Here is a 12,843-nt window from a genome sequence, read left to right as displayed (position 1 = left end):
GAATTCCTTGCGAGCTGAGCGAAGTCCCTGCTTTTATGACCTGTGTTGCTTCCTTGGGAGCAGAGCCCTGGCCTGCCCAGGGATGAGGGAACAAACAACTTCTGCATTTGGATAAAGAGCTGGAAGCAAGCCTGGGCTTCATTTATGGTGTAAAGGAGTCCTCCTGTGCCTGTTTCTTGTGGGGTTTTGGGGTTTGAAAAAGATTTGCACTTCCTGACTTCTAGTTTATAACAGTGATGGAGGCTTGGAGAGTGTAGGGCTTTGGTGATGCCTTCCTAATTGCTCTATATTTAAAGTATCTACTGACTGTAATCTGCATCTTAGTGGAATTCCTTGCAAGGAACTTTTTATTTGTTAATTCAAGCAAGGAGAAATCACCTACATTGTTTAACTTCCCAGCATGCAACTCTCCTGCCAGTGGGATGCTGCCTTAATGCATCTTGATATTCAACGGGTGATGGTCTGAGCTGGCAGCACGAAGGGAAATGAGGTGATAAAGTAACAAAGTCCTCTAGTGGAATAATCTAAAGCAAGATGAGCTGTGGTGGTTTGGAATGTTACCCCTGCCCTTTCCTCATCATGTGCTGGATGTCCTTGTTTCTCAGTGGGAGACCTGTTAGGTGCTGTGAGATGAGGCCAGTGGCTGCACCCACCATCCTGTGTGGGCAGCTGGTAGATGGGAACTTACGATGCTTTTAATAAGGCAGAGCCCATGGGGGCCCATGGATGCCTGAGAGTTTTGCACCAGTTTGTACCAACATCAACAGTATCTGACTCATTTATAACAAATTCATGTTAAAGGAAGGTGGCTTAAGGACAGAGCTCTACCTTACAGACCTGACAGTGTCGTGGGGCTTTCAGCAGGGTCCAGCGGTCGGTGCTGTTTCAGCAGTGAGCATCGCTGGGCACCAAACGCTGAGCTAAGCTTTCCTGGTGGGTCTGGCTGGGCACCAGTGAGATGGTTTCGTGCAGAGTTGTCTTTGTACCAGTGCAAGGTGGGTCTTGCAGAATGGGTTTCCGTTTCTCTTCTCTCACTAGCCTGCTGGCTTTTGCATTTTATATCCTGCTCTTTGCTTTTATATTTCTTTCCTGTTAGCTTTGCATTGATCAGCTCCTTTATCCACTCTGCTCGCTTTCCAGCAGCACTGGTTAGGATGCTCGAGTAGCCACTCAGTAGCCCCAGTGGAGCACCTTGTTACTGTTACCCCTTTGTAATAGTGTGTGAGCTCATTCCTGCAGGTTCCTATCCAGCACCCATGGGATGGATAAACTCATCCCTAGGAGGGGGGACAGAGATGGGGTCTAAAACTCCACAGCTGCCTGCTTGTGCTGCTTGATCCTGCTAGAGGTGTTGGGGGAGTGCTGATGCTGTCAGGGTGTGAATTACTCAGAGGAGACATCTGCAGTGGCTTATCTGGGGAGGAGGAGGAGGAAGGCAGCACAGACAAGGCTGTCCCAGTACAACATCTGCTTGCAGCCCGGTGGTGCCGCTGAGGATGATCTGCAGTTGGTTGTCAGGCAGTGCCTCTGACCGCAGCTGGGCGAGGGGATGCTGTCAAGTGCATCAGGAATGGAAAGTTTGGCTTAACTCTCTTGGCAGAAGCTTCAGCAGTGAACCTGACTGTTATTTAAACCAAAGGCTTTACCGTGCCCTTGCTGAGATGTCACGCAGAGGAGTCTGTAGCTTGTCGCTGAGCAGGAAAGATGCACAAATCCTTTCCTTTGCTTAACTCGCAGTGATGCTGTTTCCCCTCTGGGACGCTGCAGCACATTAGGATGTCTCAGGGCTGTATGGAAGTAGCTCTTGAAAGGTTTGGGCATTCACTGCAGAGAAGCATCTAAAAATTTCTGGCTTTTGAAAACTGAGGAAGGAATCGGATATGTCCCCAGGACTGGTGCAAACCTTCTGCAGGGTTCTGAACCTGGGTTAGCGTCACCTGCACATTTTATTAGCAGGAGCACTAACTTTAACTGTCACCTGTGTTGAGGGAAAGAAAAGAGATTAATTCTTATAATATGAAAAGTTATAGGCATGAAAAGGCCTTATCAGCCTTCTGTTTAAAGATCCAGTGTCACAGCAGAGCTGCAAATATATCTGGGGGTTCCTCCCTTTTGCTCCAGCCACATGTGGGCTAGAAAATCTCCAACTCTTCTCCTAACTCCAATTCTCCTGCTGGTTACTCGTGCAACACAACTTTATAGCCCAAATACAAATGTTTGAAAGGACGATTCTTACTTAGGGTTTTCCTTTGTAACGCCTTTAAAGCTTCTATATAAATTAACGTGTTCGTTCACTAGCTACAATTCCCTAAAGCACTAAGCAAAGTTTGTGCTTTTAATTACTTTTTACAGGGATTTGAGCACACAGAGACTTCAGTACATGATTATAGTTCATATTATTCATGCAGCTGTTTTTTAATCCCTTCCTCTGCCAGGACGTGGTCGATAGCAGACTTCAATTTTAGTCTCTAATAAATTCCCAGTCCCGTCCCGTGTGAGGTGTCTTAATCTTTGAGCTAAAGCATTTTTGCTGATGAAACGCTTGGTTTTCCTGAGAGGTGCTCCAGAAGGCTGTTTGCTGTTGTGGGGGTATTTGCTGAAGTTACAGTTCATCCTGTTTATCTCTGAACCCCGAGTTGGGCTGCATGTGTCACATCCTGGGTGGTAAAAAACACGGAGATTTTCAAACAGAAACATGGAATATTTATATGGTTGCAGACACTTGTGGAAATATTAGTGGGAAAATCTAATCAACAAAAGTAAAACACTAACAAAACTATTTTTAAGTTAATTAAAAGGCTTGGATCCATTTCTTAACTGTTGAAGTTTTAATCCCCAAGCATTTCTTGCGTCTGTTTGAAGTTACTGTAGCTTCTTGTATCATAAACATTTTAGGGCCACGTTCTTCTTTATACACAGTCTGCTTAGACAAAGCCTCTGGGTCTCTACTGCAAATGAAAATTTATTGTTACAGAGGAATAATTCTTTAGCTGCCGCTGTGTAATCCCTTCTGTGCAGCCTCCCACATTGTAACCTAGTTCTTAATAAGTGCTGGACCACTCCTGCTTCTCCTGGCATCCTCTTGACTTGTCAGTGGGAGCTCCTTGGGTGTTTTGCCCTGTTCTCAGCCCTGGCGATGCCGTGAGCTGGGCATCTCCCAGTGCAGGAGGAACAGGAGGTTGATGAGAATCAGTATTCTACTATTTTTTTTGCCTGTGTTTGCAGGGTTTGATCCTTGTCTCCCAAGACATCTCTACACCTGTGAGTCTGATTTTGATGCACGTTTACTGGGGAATGTGCCAGTTCAGAGCTCCTTATGCAAGTTGCTAACTCTTTCAGCATCAAAAAGGAAGGGGAAGCAACAAAATTGCTCAGTGCTTGCAATGCATGGAGGAGCTTTCAGGAACTCTTCAGAAACCAAATGCCTGTCTGTTTCATTGCAGGTGCAGGAAAGGAATGAGAATAACTAATCCCAGGAGTAAGCAGCCTCTGCATTTATTTAAGGCTTGAGTGTTCTGGTTGTGGGTTGGATAAAGGAGAGGAGTGGTGGCTTTGCTCATGGCTGGTGGGCAGGAGGGCTGGGAATGGAGCAGGGAGCGATGCTGTATCCCTTTTAAAAGAAAAGGCAGAGGGGTGACGTGATCTGAAATGAGCCAGGGTTAGGCTAAAACACTGAGTCTACCTGCTTCACACTAATGAAAAGTGCTTGTGTGGCTGCTGATGACCTAGAGAGCTGAGACCTTGGCTTTGTGCTTCTTTCCAAGTGATAAAAGTGAAGTTTAATCTGATTTAATTTTCCTCTACAAATATGTTTAATATTTTAACGATATTACAAGTGATGTATAAGCATTAAGAAAGCCTTGTATTTTCCCTTCTGTTGACCCATACAATCTTTTTATGGAACAACACAAGTGACTCGTGTAAAGCTCTTAACAGCATTAATGTGAATGATGATCTTTTCTTCACCAGCAGCATACCTGACTCTGCAGTGCCCTGTGCTTGATTGAGTCCGTAAGTGCTCTGAATCTGATGCCTACAGTAATAAAATGAATGCAAAATAACAGAAGACACCTATATGTGTATAAAATTTCTCTTGGGTAGGCAGCAATCCTCTTCCTATCACTTTGGCTTTGCACTGCAGCCTCAAGAGAGTGAATTGCAGGTCTGAGCACTTTAGTGCACTCTTTATAATGCAGGAGTTGACTATTATTTTGTGTGGAGTGCTGTCCAGATGTGGATGAAGCCTGGGACTTGGCAGTGTACCTCTCTTTAAGAAGTTACAGTGCACCAGCTCATCTCTGATCCCAGTCTTGCAGGAGCTCTTAGCCCATGGTAGATATTCCTCAGCTCCCTGTGGGACACCTCAGCCAACCTGTACCCTTTCAGATCTGCTGCAGGCTGTGGGGTGAAGACAAAAGCCTTATTACACTGCAATAACATCCCCTGTGTTTGTGGCATCAGCTTGGTACCGCTCCACTACCCACATGAGGAGCAATACAGTTGAATGCAAAAGCTGGTCTAGGGCAAGAGTTGACCAGAGATAGTGACATCAGAGATGTGGAAGGGGTGGGATAGAGCTCAGTACGTTGGTTTATAAGGGCTGGGAGAAACAGGACCTTCTCTTTTAACAGACAGCAGCTTGTAGCTGCTTGTTATTGTATATCCCATGCTGGGATGGCTCTGTCCTGACCTGGTGGATCATATGGAGAGGATGAAATATCTCCTCGGGGCTAAGGGAAAATAGCTTGTTGAGAGGAGGGGGGAGCAGCGGTGCAGCACAGCTGCATCTTTGGCTGTAGTAAGAAAAAAAATCCCAGTGGAAATAGCCATGTCTCACTGGTTAAGGGGGATTTGTATGTATGGGGGAGAAAAGGAGCTGCAACCATCCCCGAGTAGTGGAAACGGAGAAAAATCAAAACAGCCAGGCTGGGTCAGACCAAAGCTTCACTCATCCATGACTGGCCAGAAGATACAAAGAGGACAGGACATAATCCTGGCTCTCTGCAGCCAGCATCTCAGGGACTTTCCCATCAGGATGCTTTCTCCAGATCCCTGTGTTAAACAGCTACCAGCAGACCTGTCCTCTGTGAGCTTGTCCAGCCCTCCTTTGAAGCCGTAGGTATTTCTGGCTTCCAGAACATCCCCTGACAATGAGTTCCACAATTTAATTACAAGGGAAAGGAAATGGCCTTGGCTAGATTTTTAAACCTGCTGCCTGATCCCTTTATTCCTGTGTTGTCAGAAATGGTGCCTGGGGAGAGATTGAGAAGGGGAAATGAGGGAAGAGGGAGAGAAAGCAGGGTTTGAATTTGGGAATGAATTACGGGGAAAGGGGAGGAAACTGCTGAATTAATACCAAAGTGGAGCCTTTCCAGGGATGGGATGGGATGCTGTGGTGTGCAGTGCACGCACCAGCTTCATCCTCTCTGTGCAGGTGCATGGGATATTGAATTGGTGCAGTTTGAATATTTGGGAGGTCAGACAGGTGTGAAGTGAGAGTACATCGATGTAAACCCAGTGTAACTACAAGCAATTTGCTAATTAAGAAGTGAGTGGGTTTGGGGCTGTTTACCTTGAGCCATGCATGCAGGAGGAGGAATTAGGGTGCAAACGATGGAGAGAGGAGGTGAGGACATCTGGCTTTGCCTCTGCCAACAAATAGCAGGAGATGCCCCAAGGCTGGCATTGTTACTGCTGCCTTAAATCCAGTGGGACACCCGTTGGTACCTGCTGCAGCCAGCCCTTCAGTATCGTGCCACAAACCATGCTGGTACTACACCTCTGGCTTCTTGTGCGCCCCCAAAAACTAACAGTACCTCCAGATTATCTATGTATATATTGTTGTTTGGTTTTTTTTTTCCCTGTCTCCCTGTCCAGAGAATGGAAAATGACTGTCTCCCTGGGGATGTTTTTGAAGCAGGGCAATAAATAGCATCCCTGGTTCTTCACACTTTGCTCTTTTGACTGTGCTGGCTTATAACAAAAAATGTACATTTGGATTTTCCATGTCGGATCTCAGGGAGTAGCTGACTTCATTCAGGATTTGCAATGTTTCAGGATGTCCCCAGCAAGTAGTTTCACATCTTTGTGTGTTTCAGAGTGGTTTCTTCTTTTACCATTTGTAAATATTTCACCTGGTTTTAAATTATTCATCTACTGAAAGGCTTGGATGGGAGAAGGAATCATGCTAAACATACATGTGAAGACTTAAAACACTGCAGCTTTGAAAAGATGTGGAAAAATAACTTGAGACATTAATTTTACTCCAGAATGAGCCTTACTGAAGTACCAGAAGGGGATGGGAGATAAAGGGACATGGTCACCACAGAACTGGCTCAGGCTGGGACATTGCTGGAGTTCGCAAGGCACAGGTTTGTTTCAGGGTGGGATTTGGAGAATGAGATCCCTACCTGCTAGTGTGGGCTGAAGGGGATGCCCCATCCCTGGAGGTGTTCTGGAGGCGTTGGATGAGGCTTTGAGCAACCTGATCCAGCGGGAGGTGTCCCTGCCCGTGGCAGGGGTGTTGGAACTGGATGAGTTTTGAGGTCCCTTCCAACCCATTCTGGGAGCTCTGGGAGCCAAGGGCTGTGCCTTGGGGCACCGTGCTCTCGAGGTGCTGCAAACCTAGCAGGGGCTTGGTTGTATTGGCACTGCTTACAGCGGTGGTGCGTATCCAATACAATAAAAAATAGTAATAGCTATTCTTCAGTTTATTAGAAACCTATAAGTTATGCATAATAACTACTCAGGGTTGCAGCTAACTGGAATTGCGCATTAAATCTGTCTCTGTAAAGCAGCGTGTCCCTTGCTTTAAAAAGCTATAAACCTTTGCTTTTACTCCCCCCACCTCTGAGCATTAACAAGTAAAGGGTAAAATGCTGCTCATGAAGGAAGCAGAGTTTGTGTGGTTTTATGCTTGAAGGAGTAACATGGGGCAGTAGTACTTGCTTATGTAGTGCTGCTGTTCTGGGATCTCCAAGTGTCATCAAGCTGTTAATTAATTAAGCCTGTCAACACCTTCATGAGCAAAGGCTGTGGTTTTTATCCCCAAGAGCCAAGCGCTTTGAGGTGCTGTATGGTGCTTCATGGGGAAGGAAGGGAAACCTTCGTGTTTTAGAAATGGGGAAACAGAGGCAGAGATGGGCAGGGCTTAAGGGCCCTAGAGGGTGGATGAACACCCTGCAGATGGGGAAACCGAGGCAGAGCAAGGGTGGGTGACTATAGAAAGCCAAGGAGAGGTGGGAGTTGGTTCTTGGAGTGCCCCATCCCTGAGAGGTGTCTGTTCGTGGTTCCTGTGGCTGATGTTGCTATCCCAGCCTCAATACAAAACCTCCAGCTGCAGCTGAGCATCCCAGTGTGAGGCAGCTCTGGGATTCATCCACTCTTGTTTGTTCCTTTGCATTTGCAAAAGCTTTTCGCAAGGTGTTTTTGAAGGTTACCTTCAAAAGCAAAATACTTGCTTGAGAAAACTGAATAAAGGCTCCAGAAACCCAGGCTCTGGCCAGGAGCCAGGATAATGTTCCCTGATATTCTCCTGTCGTGCTTCTCATTGGTGTGTTCCCAGATGCCTAAGGTAGATGTTCACTATTGCTTTCCCATTCTGGCTCTGGACCGTTCTTGCCTTCTTGAACCCGGCTGCTGTCAGGACAACAAAGTGTCTTTTAAATTAAGCCTCGGGTTTTCATAGTCTGGTAGATCATCATGTCAAACCTTGATGCCGCGCTAGGCGATGGATTTTAATGCTGCTGTCTGATTCCCCTCTGCTGCCCAACCAAAGGGGCTTCAGGGCATTTTTGAGTTGCATCAGCCAGACGGATGCACGAGCAAGCTGGGTGCAGCAAGGGTGTCTCGGGGGTGGGTGGAGAGGACCATGCGAGATGCTGCTCCTCTGAAGTGAGCCGCCATCCCTCCCCAAAAATCTCTGGGGTGGTTCAGAGGAGGCAGGACCTGCAAGGAAATGACCTTTTTGGGAGATGTCTTCTGTATCTGCCCAGTTTGGCTTTATCATACACTTAGGGGGTGATTCTGCAGCTTCCTGATAGCTTCTGCAGCAGACGGGCTCAGCTCCGCGCCCCCACCGGCAGCAGAACCAGCCTCCTCCATTGCTGTCGAGGCAGCTGGAGCCGGCGCTCCCCGAGCCTGCAAACAAAAAGCTGCTTTTTTTTTGCCAGTGTTATTTTAGATTATTGCAGCATTTCTCGCTCTCCCAGGGAATCGGTGTATGCAGAGCTGGTGGCCTCAGCATTGCTGAGGTGGAGCTCCCTCCAGGTTTGGACCTGATGGTGCAATTTTGATGGCAAAGATCTGCAAGGGGAAAGAAAAAAAAAAAAAAAAGGTCTGTGAAGTTGCTGTGTGTGTTTTTGGAAAGCATATGACTTTCCAAAAGCATCTCTGTGCACAGCCAGCGCTGCCATTGAAGGGAACACCCGCTTTGGTAGTTGGTGCCATTGCCAAGATGCAGCTGAAGTCAGCTGCTTTTTCTTTGTTTGTATCTCTCAGATAAGGCAGCGGGGCCTGGCTGGATCCTGCCTTCGCCTCTGGCTGCCACCCAGCGTGCGCAGGGCTCCTGTAGGTAGCGATGATGTTCCCGGTGAGTTGCACCATGGTGTGGTGATGGCCAAGCCCTTTTGATGGAGGGCTGAGGTCCTTCAAAAATGGGAAAAAGAAATGTGAGGCTCTTGCCAATATATTCAGCTCCTTTTCTCTGACTTAAGATTTTTCCTTTTTCACCACGACTGACTTTCTTGGAAGGTAAGATGCTGTCAGCATCAGTTGTCCACGCTCCTGTCAGTGTAATAGATTTGGGTACAGTGCTCCTTTTTTCCATAGTGCAATCATGGCCAAAAAAACAAGTTCATCAGTTGAGTTCACAAAACCTGCTTCTACACAGCCCTTTCAGGCTCTTGCAGTACAAGAGGTTATTTAATTTTCACAGCAATCTGCCCAGGTATTGGCTGCTCCCATGTGTCCTTTTGGATTCCGGTGGCTCCTGGCGAGCAATGTCCATCAAACGGAGAGGATAGGAGTGGGGCAGTGCTTATGGATGGTCCCTATCAGTGTGCAGGAACTCTTGCCAGCGGGGTGGCAGCACTTTGAAATGGGATTTGGCTTGTTGCACCCATCGCTTTCCAGCTAAAGAAGTTCAGCTCTTGGCTGATGTGTCTGGAGCATTGGGATGGAGTTGACATGCAGCCAGTGGTGGCTCTGGCTGTGATGCTCCTGCAGCATGAGGATGGTCCCTGCATGGGGCAGCTCATTGCTGCTGTGCTGGATCCTCTCAGCACTTCCTATTGCCATTAGAACTGATACAGTGCTGCTTTTCTTAGTTGATTCTATCTGATCTAATGGCACGATCTTAAAATAATGAGCTTTGAAAGGTAAATTTGTTTTGATTCATGTTTGACAAACTCCAAAGTGCTTTTGCACAACAAGTTTTTGCAGCTCCTGTTGCGAGGGAGAAGCCCAAGTGGCCAAGTCGATAAAGTTCTGCTTGGATAATTGAGATAGGAATTTGGTTCATTATGTGAAGTGGATGCTGGAGTGGATGATTGCAGATCTTGAGGTGTTTGTCCTATTTGCTGATTTAGATTGAAGAAAATTTAGATGCAGTTTCACAGGTGTATGGGTACAAAATTACTTCAGCGGGGGTACTGTGGATGTATTGATACTTTAACAAAGCCAAATAACTCATGTGTCTTTGTTAGAAGAAAACAGATGAAAGTAAAAGCACCAGGGACTGTTCAACAGCTGGGTGCTGCTGTCTGTCGGTTAGAGTTCGTATGGCTTTGCACGATCCCTGTCTGGAAAGATGGGTGTCCTTCCTTCCACCTGGCTTGCAGCATTCCTTGAGTAGCCAAGCTGTAATTGTGTTTTTGTGTTCATTTAGTGTTTGCATAACTGCTCTATAATCTGCCCCTTTGGCCCTTCTGTTCCGCTGCATTCCCCTGGTGAATGCACCCAGGACAAGGATATTGGGGAGTCTGATAATGCTGCTGGGGGAGACCTTATGGCTTGTGTTTCCAAAAAGACTCAGGTCTCCAGCAGGTTACTCATATATTCGTAAATTAACCTTTATTCAGTCACTGGGTTTTAAGTGTGGTCCGATCCAGGCATCTGCTGAAGTTCTTTCTATTGCGTTGGGACACAAGTGTGCAATGGAAATATTAAAAGACCTGAAATACTAGAGCTGACAGAACATTACTGCTGTGTCTTCTCAATATGATTTGAACTTTAAGTCAGGTTTTCTGGGGCTGGGAACCTGGCCTCTCCCCTAGCTGTGAAGTGCCCTGAATACTGGCTTTTCTCAGGGAATAACAAATACCAATGGTTGTGTAAATCTGCCGATGCTTTATGCACTATTTCTGCAAATAATACTTGTTTATAATTCACCCTTGGCAGGAAAAGACTTTAAATTATTAAGACACTAAATATTTTGCAAAGAAGGAATGGAGATAAAGCTCTTGGCAGAAACAAATTGCTGGGAGAAGTTGTTTTCTTCGCTGCATTTGGTACTTTAAAGTACTACAAGAAATAATGTGCAGGGACTCTGGGAATTCATCACTTGATCAAAAGATTTGCTCCTCTGCAAAAAAGCAGCTGCTAGGTTTGGGCTTTCTGTAATCTCTTTAAATAAGGAGCATCCCCAAGGCACATGAGTGGGGGTCCCCCATGCCAGCCTTGGTCACCATGGGGCTGAAGGTGGCGCGTTGTGGTTTAGGCAGTGAAGGGTGGTAAGCTAGGAGGTCTCCAACCTACCCCTAGCTCCACCAGCCCAGTATTTAAAGCTGTTTTCATACTCTCAGTGGTCCCCCGAGGGCAGATTGCCAGGGAGCTGAGATCAGGACCCCTACCTTTGGCCCTGATGCCTGGAGCTCCTCTGCTCTGGCAGCTCCAACTTGCGAAGTTCTGCATCCGTTCTCCAGGGGTGGGAGATGCTGGTGCGCGGTCATCATGCTGGTGTGTTGTGTATGTTCTGTGTCACAAAGAACAACCTGTTAGTAAAAAAAGGGGTGTTCCTGAGGTGTGAAATGGAGGATTTTGCCACCTGTGGCTGATTTTATCCCAATATTACAGCAGTGAGTACTTGTCAGCTCCTGGAGTGCTGTAACCAGACAGTCAGGAGTGGGTATCCATGTGTGTGTCCACATAAAGACATTATATACAGCCACATATATGTATTCTTCTTTCAAGTGACAAGTGGTAGGATGAGAGGAAATGGCCTCAAGTTGTGCTGGTAGAGGTTTAGATTGGATATCAGGAAAAATTTCTTTATTGAAAGAGTGGTGAAGCACTGGAACCGACAGCCCAGGGAGGTGGTGGAGTCACCATCCCTGGAGGTGTTCAAAAGATGTGTAGATGTGGCGCTTTGGGATATGGTTTAGTGGGCACAGTGGTGTTGGGCTGCCCATTCGACTGGAGAAGCTTAGAGTTTTTTTCCAACTGTAATGATTCTGTGATTCTATATGCATTTAAGTCGTTATACCCATAATCTTCTAGCTCTCTTTTAGAGAGATATTTGAAACAACCATGGAGATTTGAACCCCAGGGCGATCCCAGTATTATTTTATCTCAGCATTTTAATGCAAATATCATCCTTATGGTGTTTCTAGCTTGGGGTAAGCAAAGGGAGCAAGTAAACAAAGCCAGTGATGCTGGGCTCTTGCTCGGTGCCGTGCCCCCTGCACACCAGTTTCAGCCTCTTTTTGCCCTTGCAGGAGACCTGTGCAACTGCAGCGCCGTGGGGAGCATCAGTGCAGCCGAATGCAATGCCACGACGGGGCAGTGCCCCTGCCTCGAAGGCTACACGGGGCTGCGGTGTGAGAGCTGTGCCGAGGGCTTCTACCTGGAGCAGAAGAGTCAGCGGTGCCATCCCTGTGGCTGCAGCCCCACCGGCTCCAGCAGCACCCAGTGTGATGAGTAAGTAAAGCTGCATTTTGAGGAGCATCCTAGGGGGGCTGTGTGCACGGCATTGGGATTTGAGGATGTTGGGATTTGAGGATGTTGGGATTTGAGACACAGATCGGACAAGAATGGATCTTGTCAGCTGGTGCTAGTATTTAAAAAAAAATGGATAAAGAAGGAAAGAAAGGAAAGGAAAAGCAGGAAGGAAGCTGGTCTTATAAAAATTCATGAAGTATGTATTCTTCCTGTCTTTCATGATCTGGATTACAAAAATACCCATGGCTGTAGCAAAAGCACCAGCGATTCACAAGGGAGTTACCTTGCATTTCTGAGTTGTACAGAAGTGTAACCTCTCTTCTAATGCTTTGTGCATCCATTAGTCCCTATCAGATGGGACTACCTTCCCGCTTGAGCTCGGGAGGGGAGCAGAGGAGCTTTGGAGAGGTTTGTTTTCCAGTGGGGTATTTGTTACACCAGAGGCAAGCGAAGCTTTGTGCTCTGCCCTTGCCGAGCATCATGAAAGCAGTGGCAGCCCAGCAGAAGTGTTGGCTCCTGACTTGCCTGGTGTTTAACCCTGCCGCCTCCTCTCCTTTTCTGTTTCAAGAAAGTTTCTGTAGCTGATGCTTTTGAGCTCTTGTATAATGAATGTGTTTCTCTTCATTTTGCCTTACCCACCCTCACATTTTTCCTTTTAAAACCTATCATGCAGTAATTTTTTTTCCAACTTCCAGTGCTCTGTCAGTCCTTAGATATTTGTTGCTAAGTTGAAGGTGTCTCTTTATTCATGCAAAGAATGGTCTGAGCAGCAGCCAGACCCTCTGGGTCCCCTGCTCATGTTTGCAGGGCAGTGAGTTGCGAGGCCTCTCCTTGTAGGAGATCCCTCAGCAAACCACCTTCCAGCAATTTTCAGCCTTCCTGGGCACCAAAAACTCGGTAACAAAT

General features: G+C 46.8%; 1 protein-coding gene across 2 annotated transcripts in view; it reads left to right on the top strand.

Moving 5' to 3' along the window:
* The window catches only part of MEGF9 (multiple EGF like domains 9), a 57,366-nt gene that overhangs the window by 16,597 nt on the left and 27,926 nt on the right, over positions 1-12,843 (top strand). For both annotated transcript variants that reach the window (XM_069872969.1, XM_069872971.1), the window contains exon 2: positions 11,715-11,916. In XM_069872969.1, the coding sequence (XP_069729070.1) occupies positions 11,715-11,916 (202 nt within the window). The remainder of the gene's footprint in view (positions 1-11,714; positions 11,917-12,843) is intronic.

Source organism: Phaenicophaeus curvirostris, chromosome 20 (assembly GCF_032191515.1).
Source record: "Phaenicophaeus curvirostris isolate KB17595 chromosome 20, BPBGC_Pcur_1.0, whole genome shotgun sequence".
NCBI classification, from domain to species: domain Eukaryota; kingdom Metazoa; phylum Chordata; class Aves; order Cuculiformes; family Cuculidae; genus Phaenicophaeus; species Phaenicophaeus curvirostris.
The sequence above is the reverse complement of the archived record's forward strand: the minus strand, read 5'-3'. Positions and strand labels throughout refer to the sequence as shown.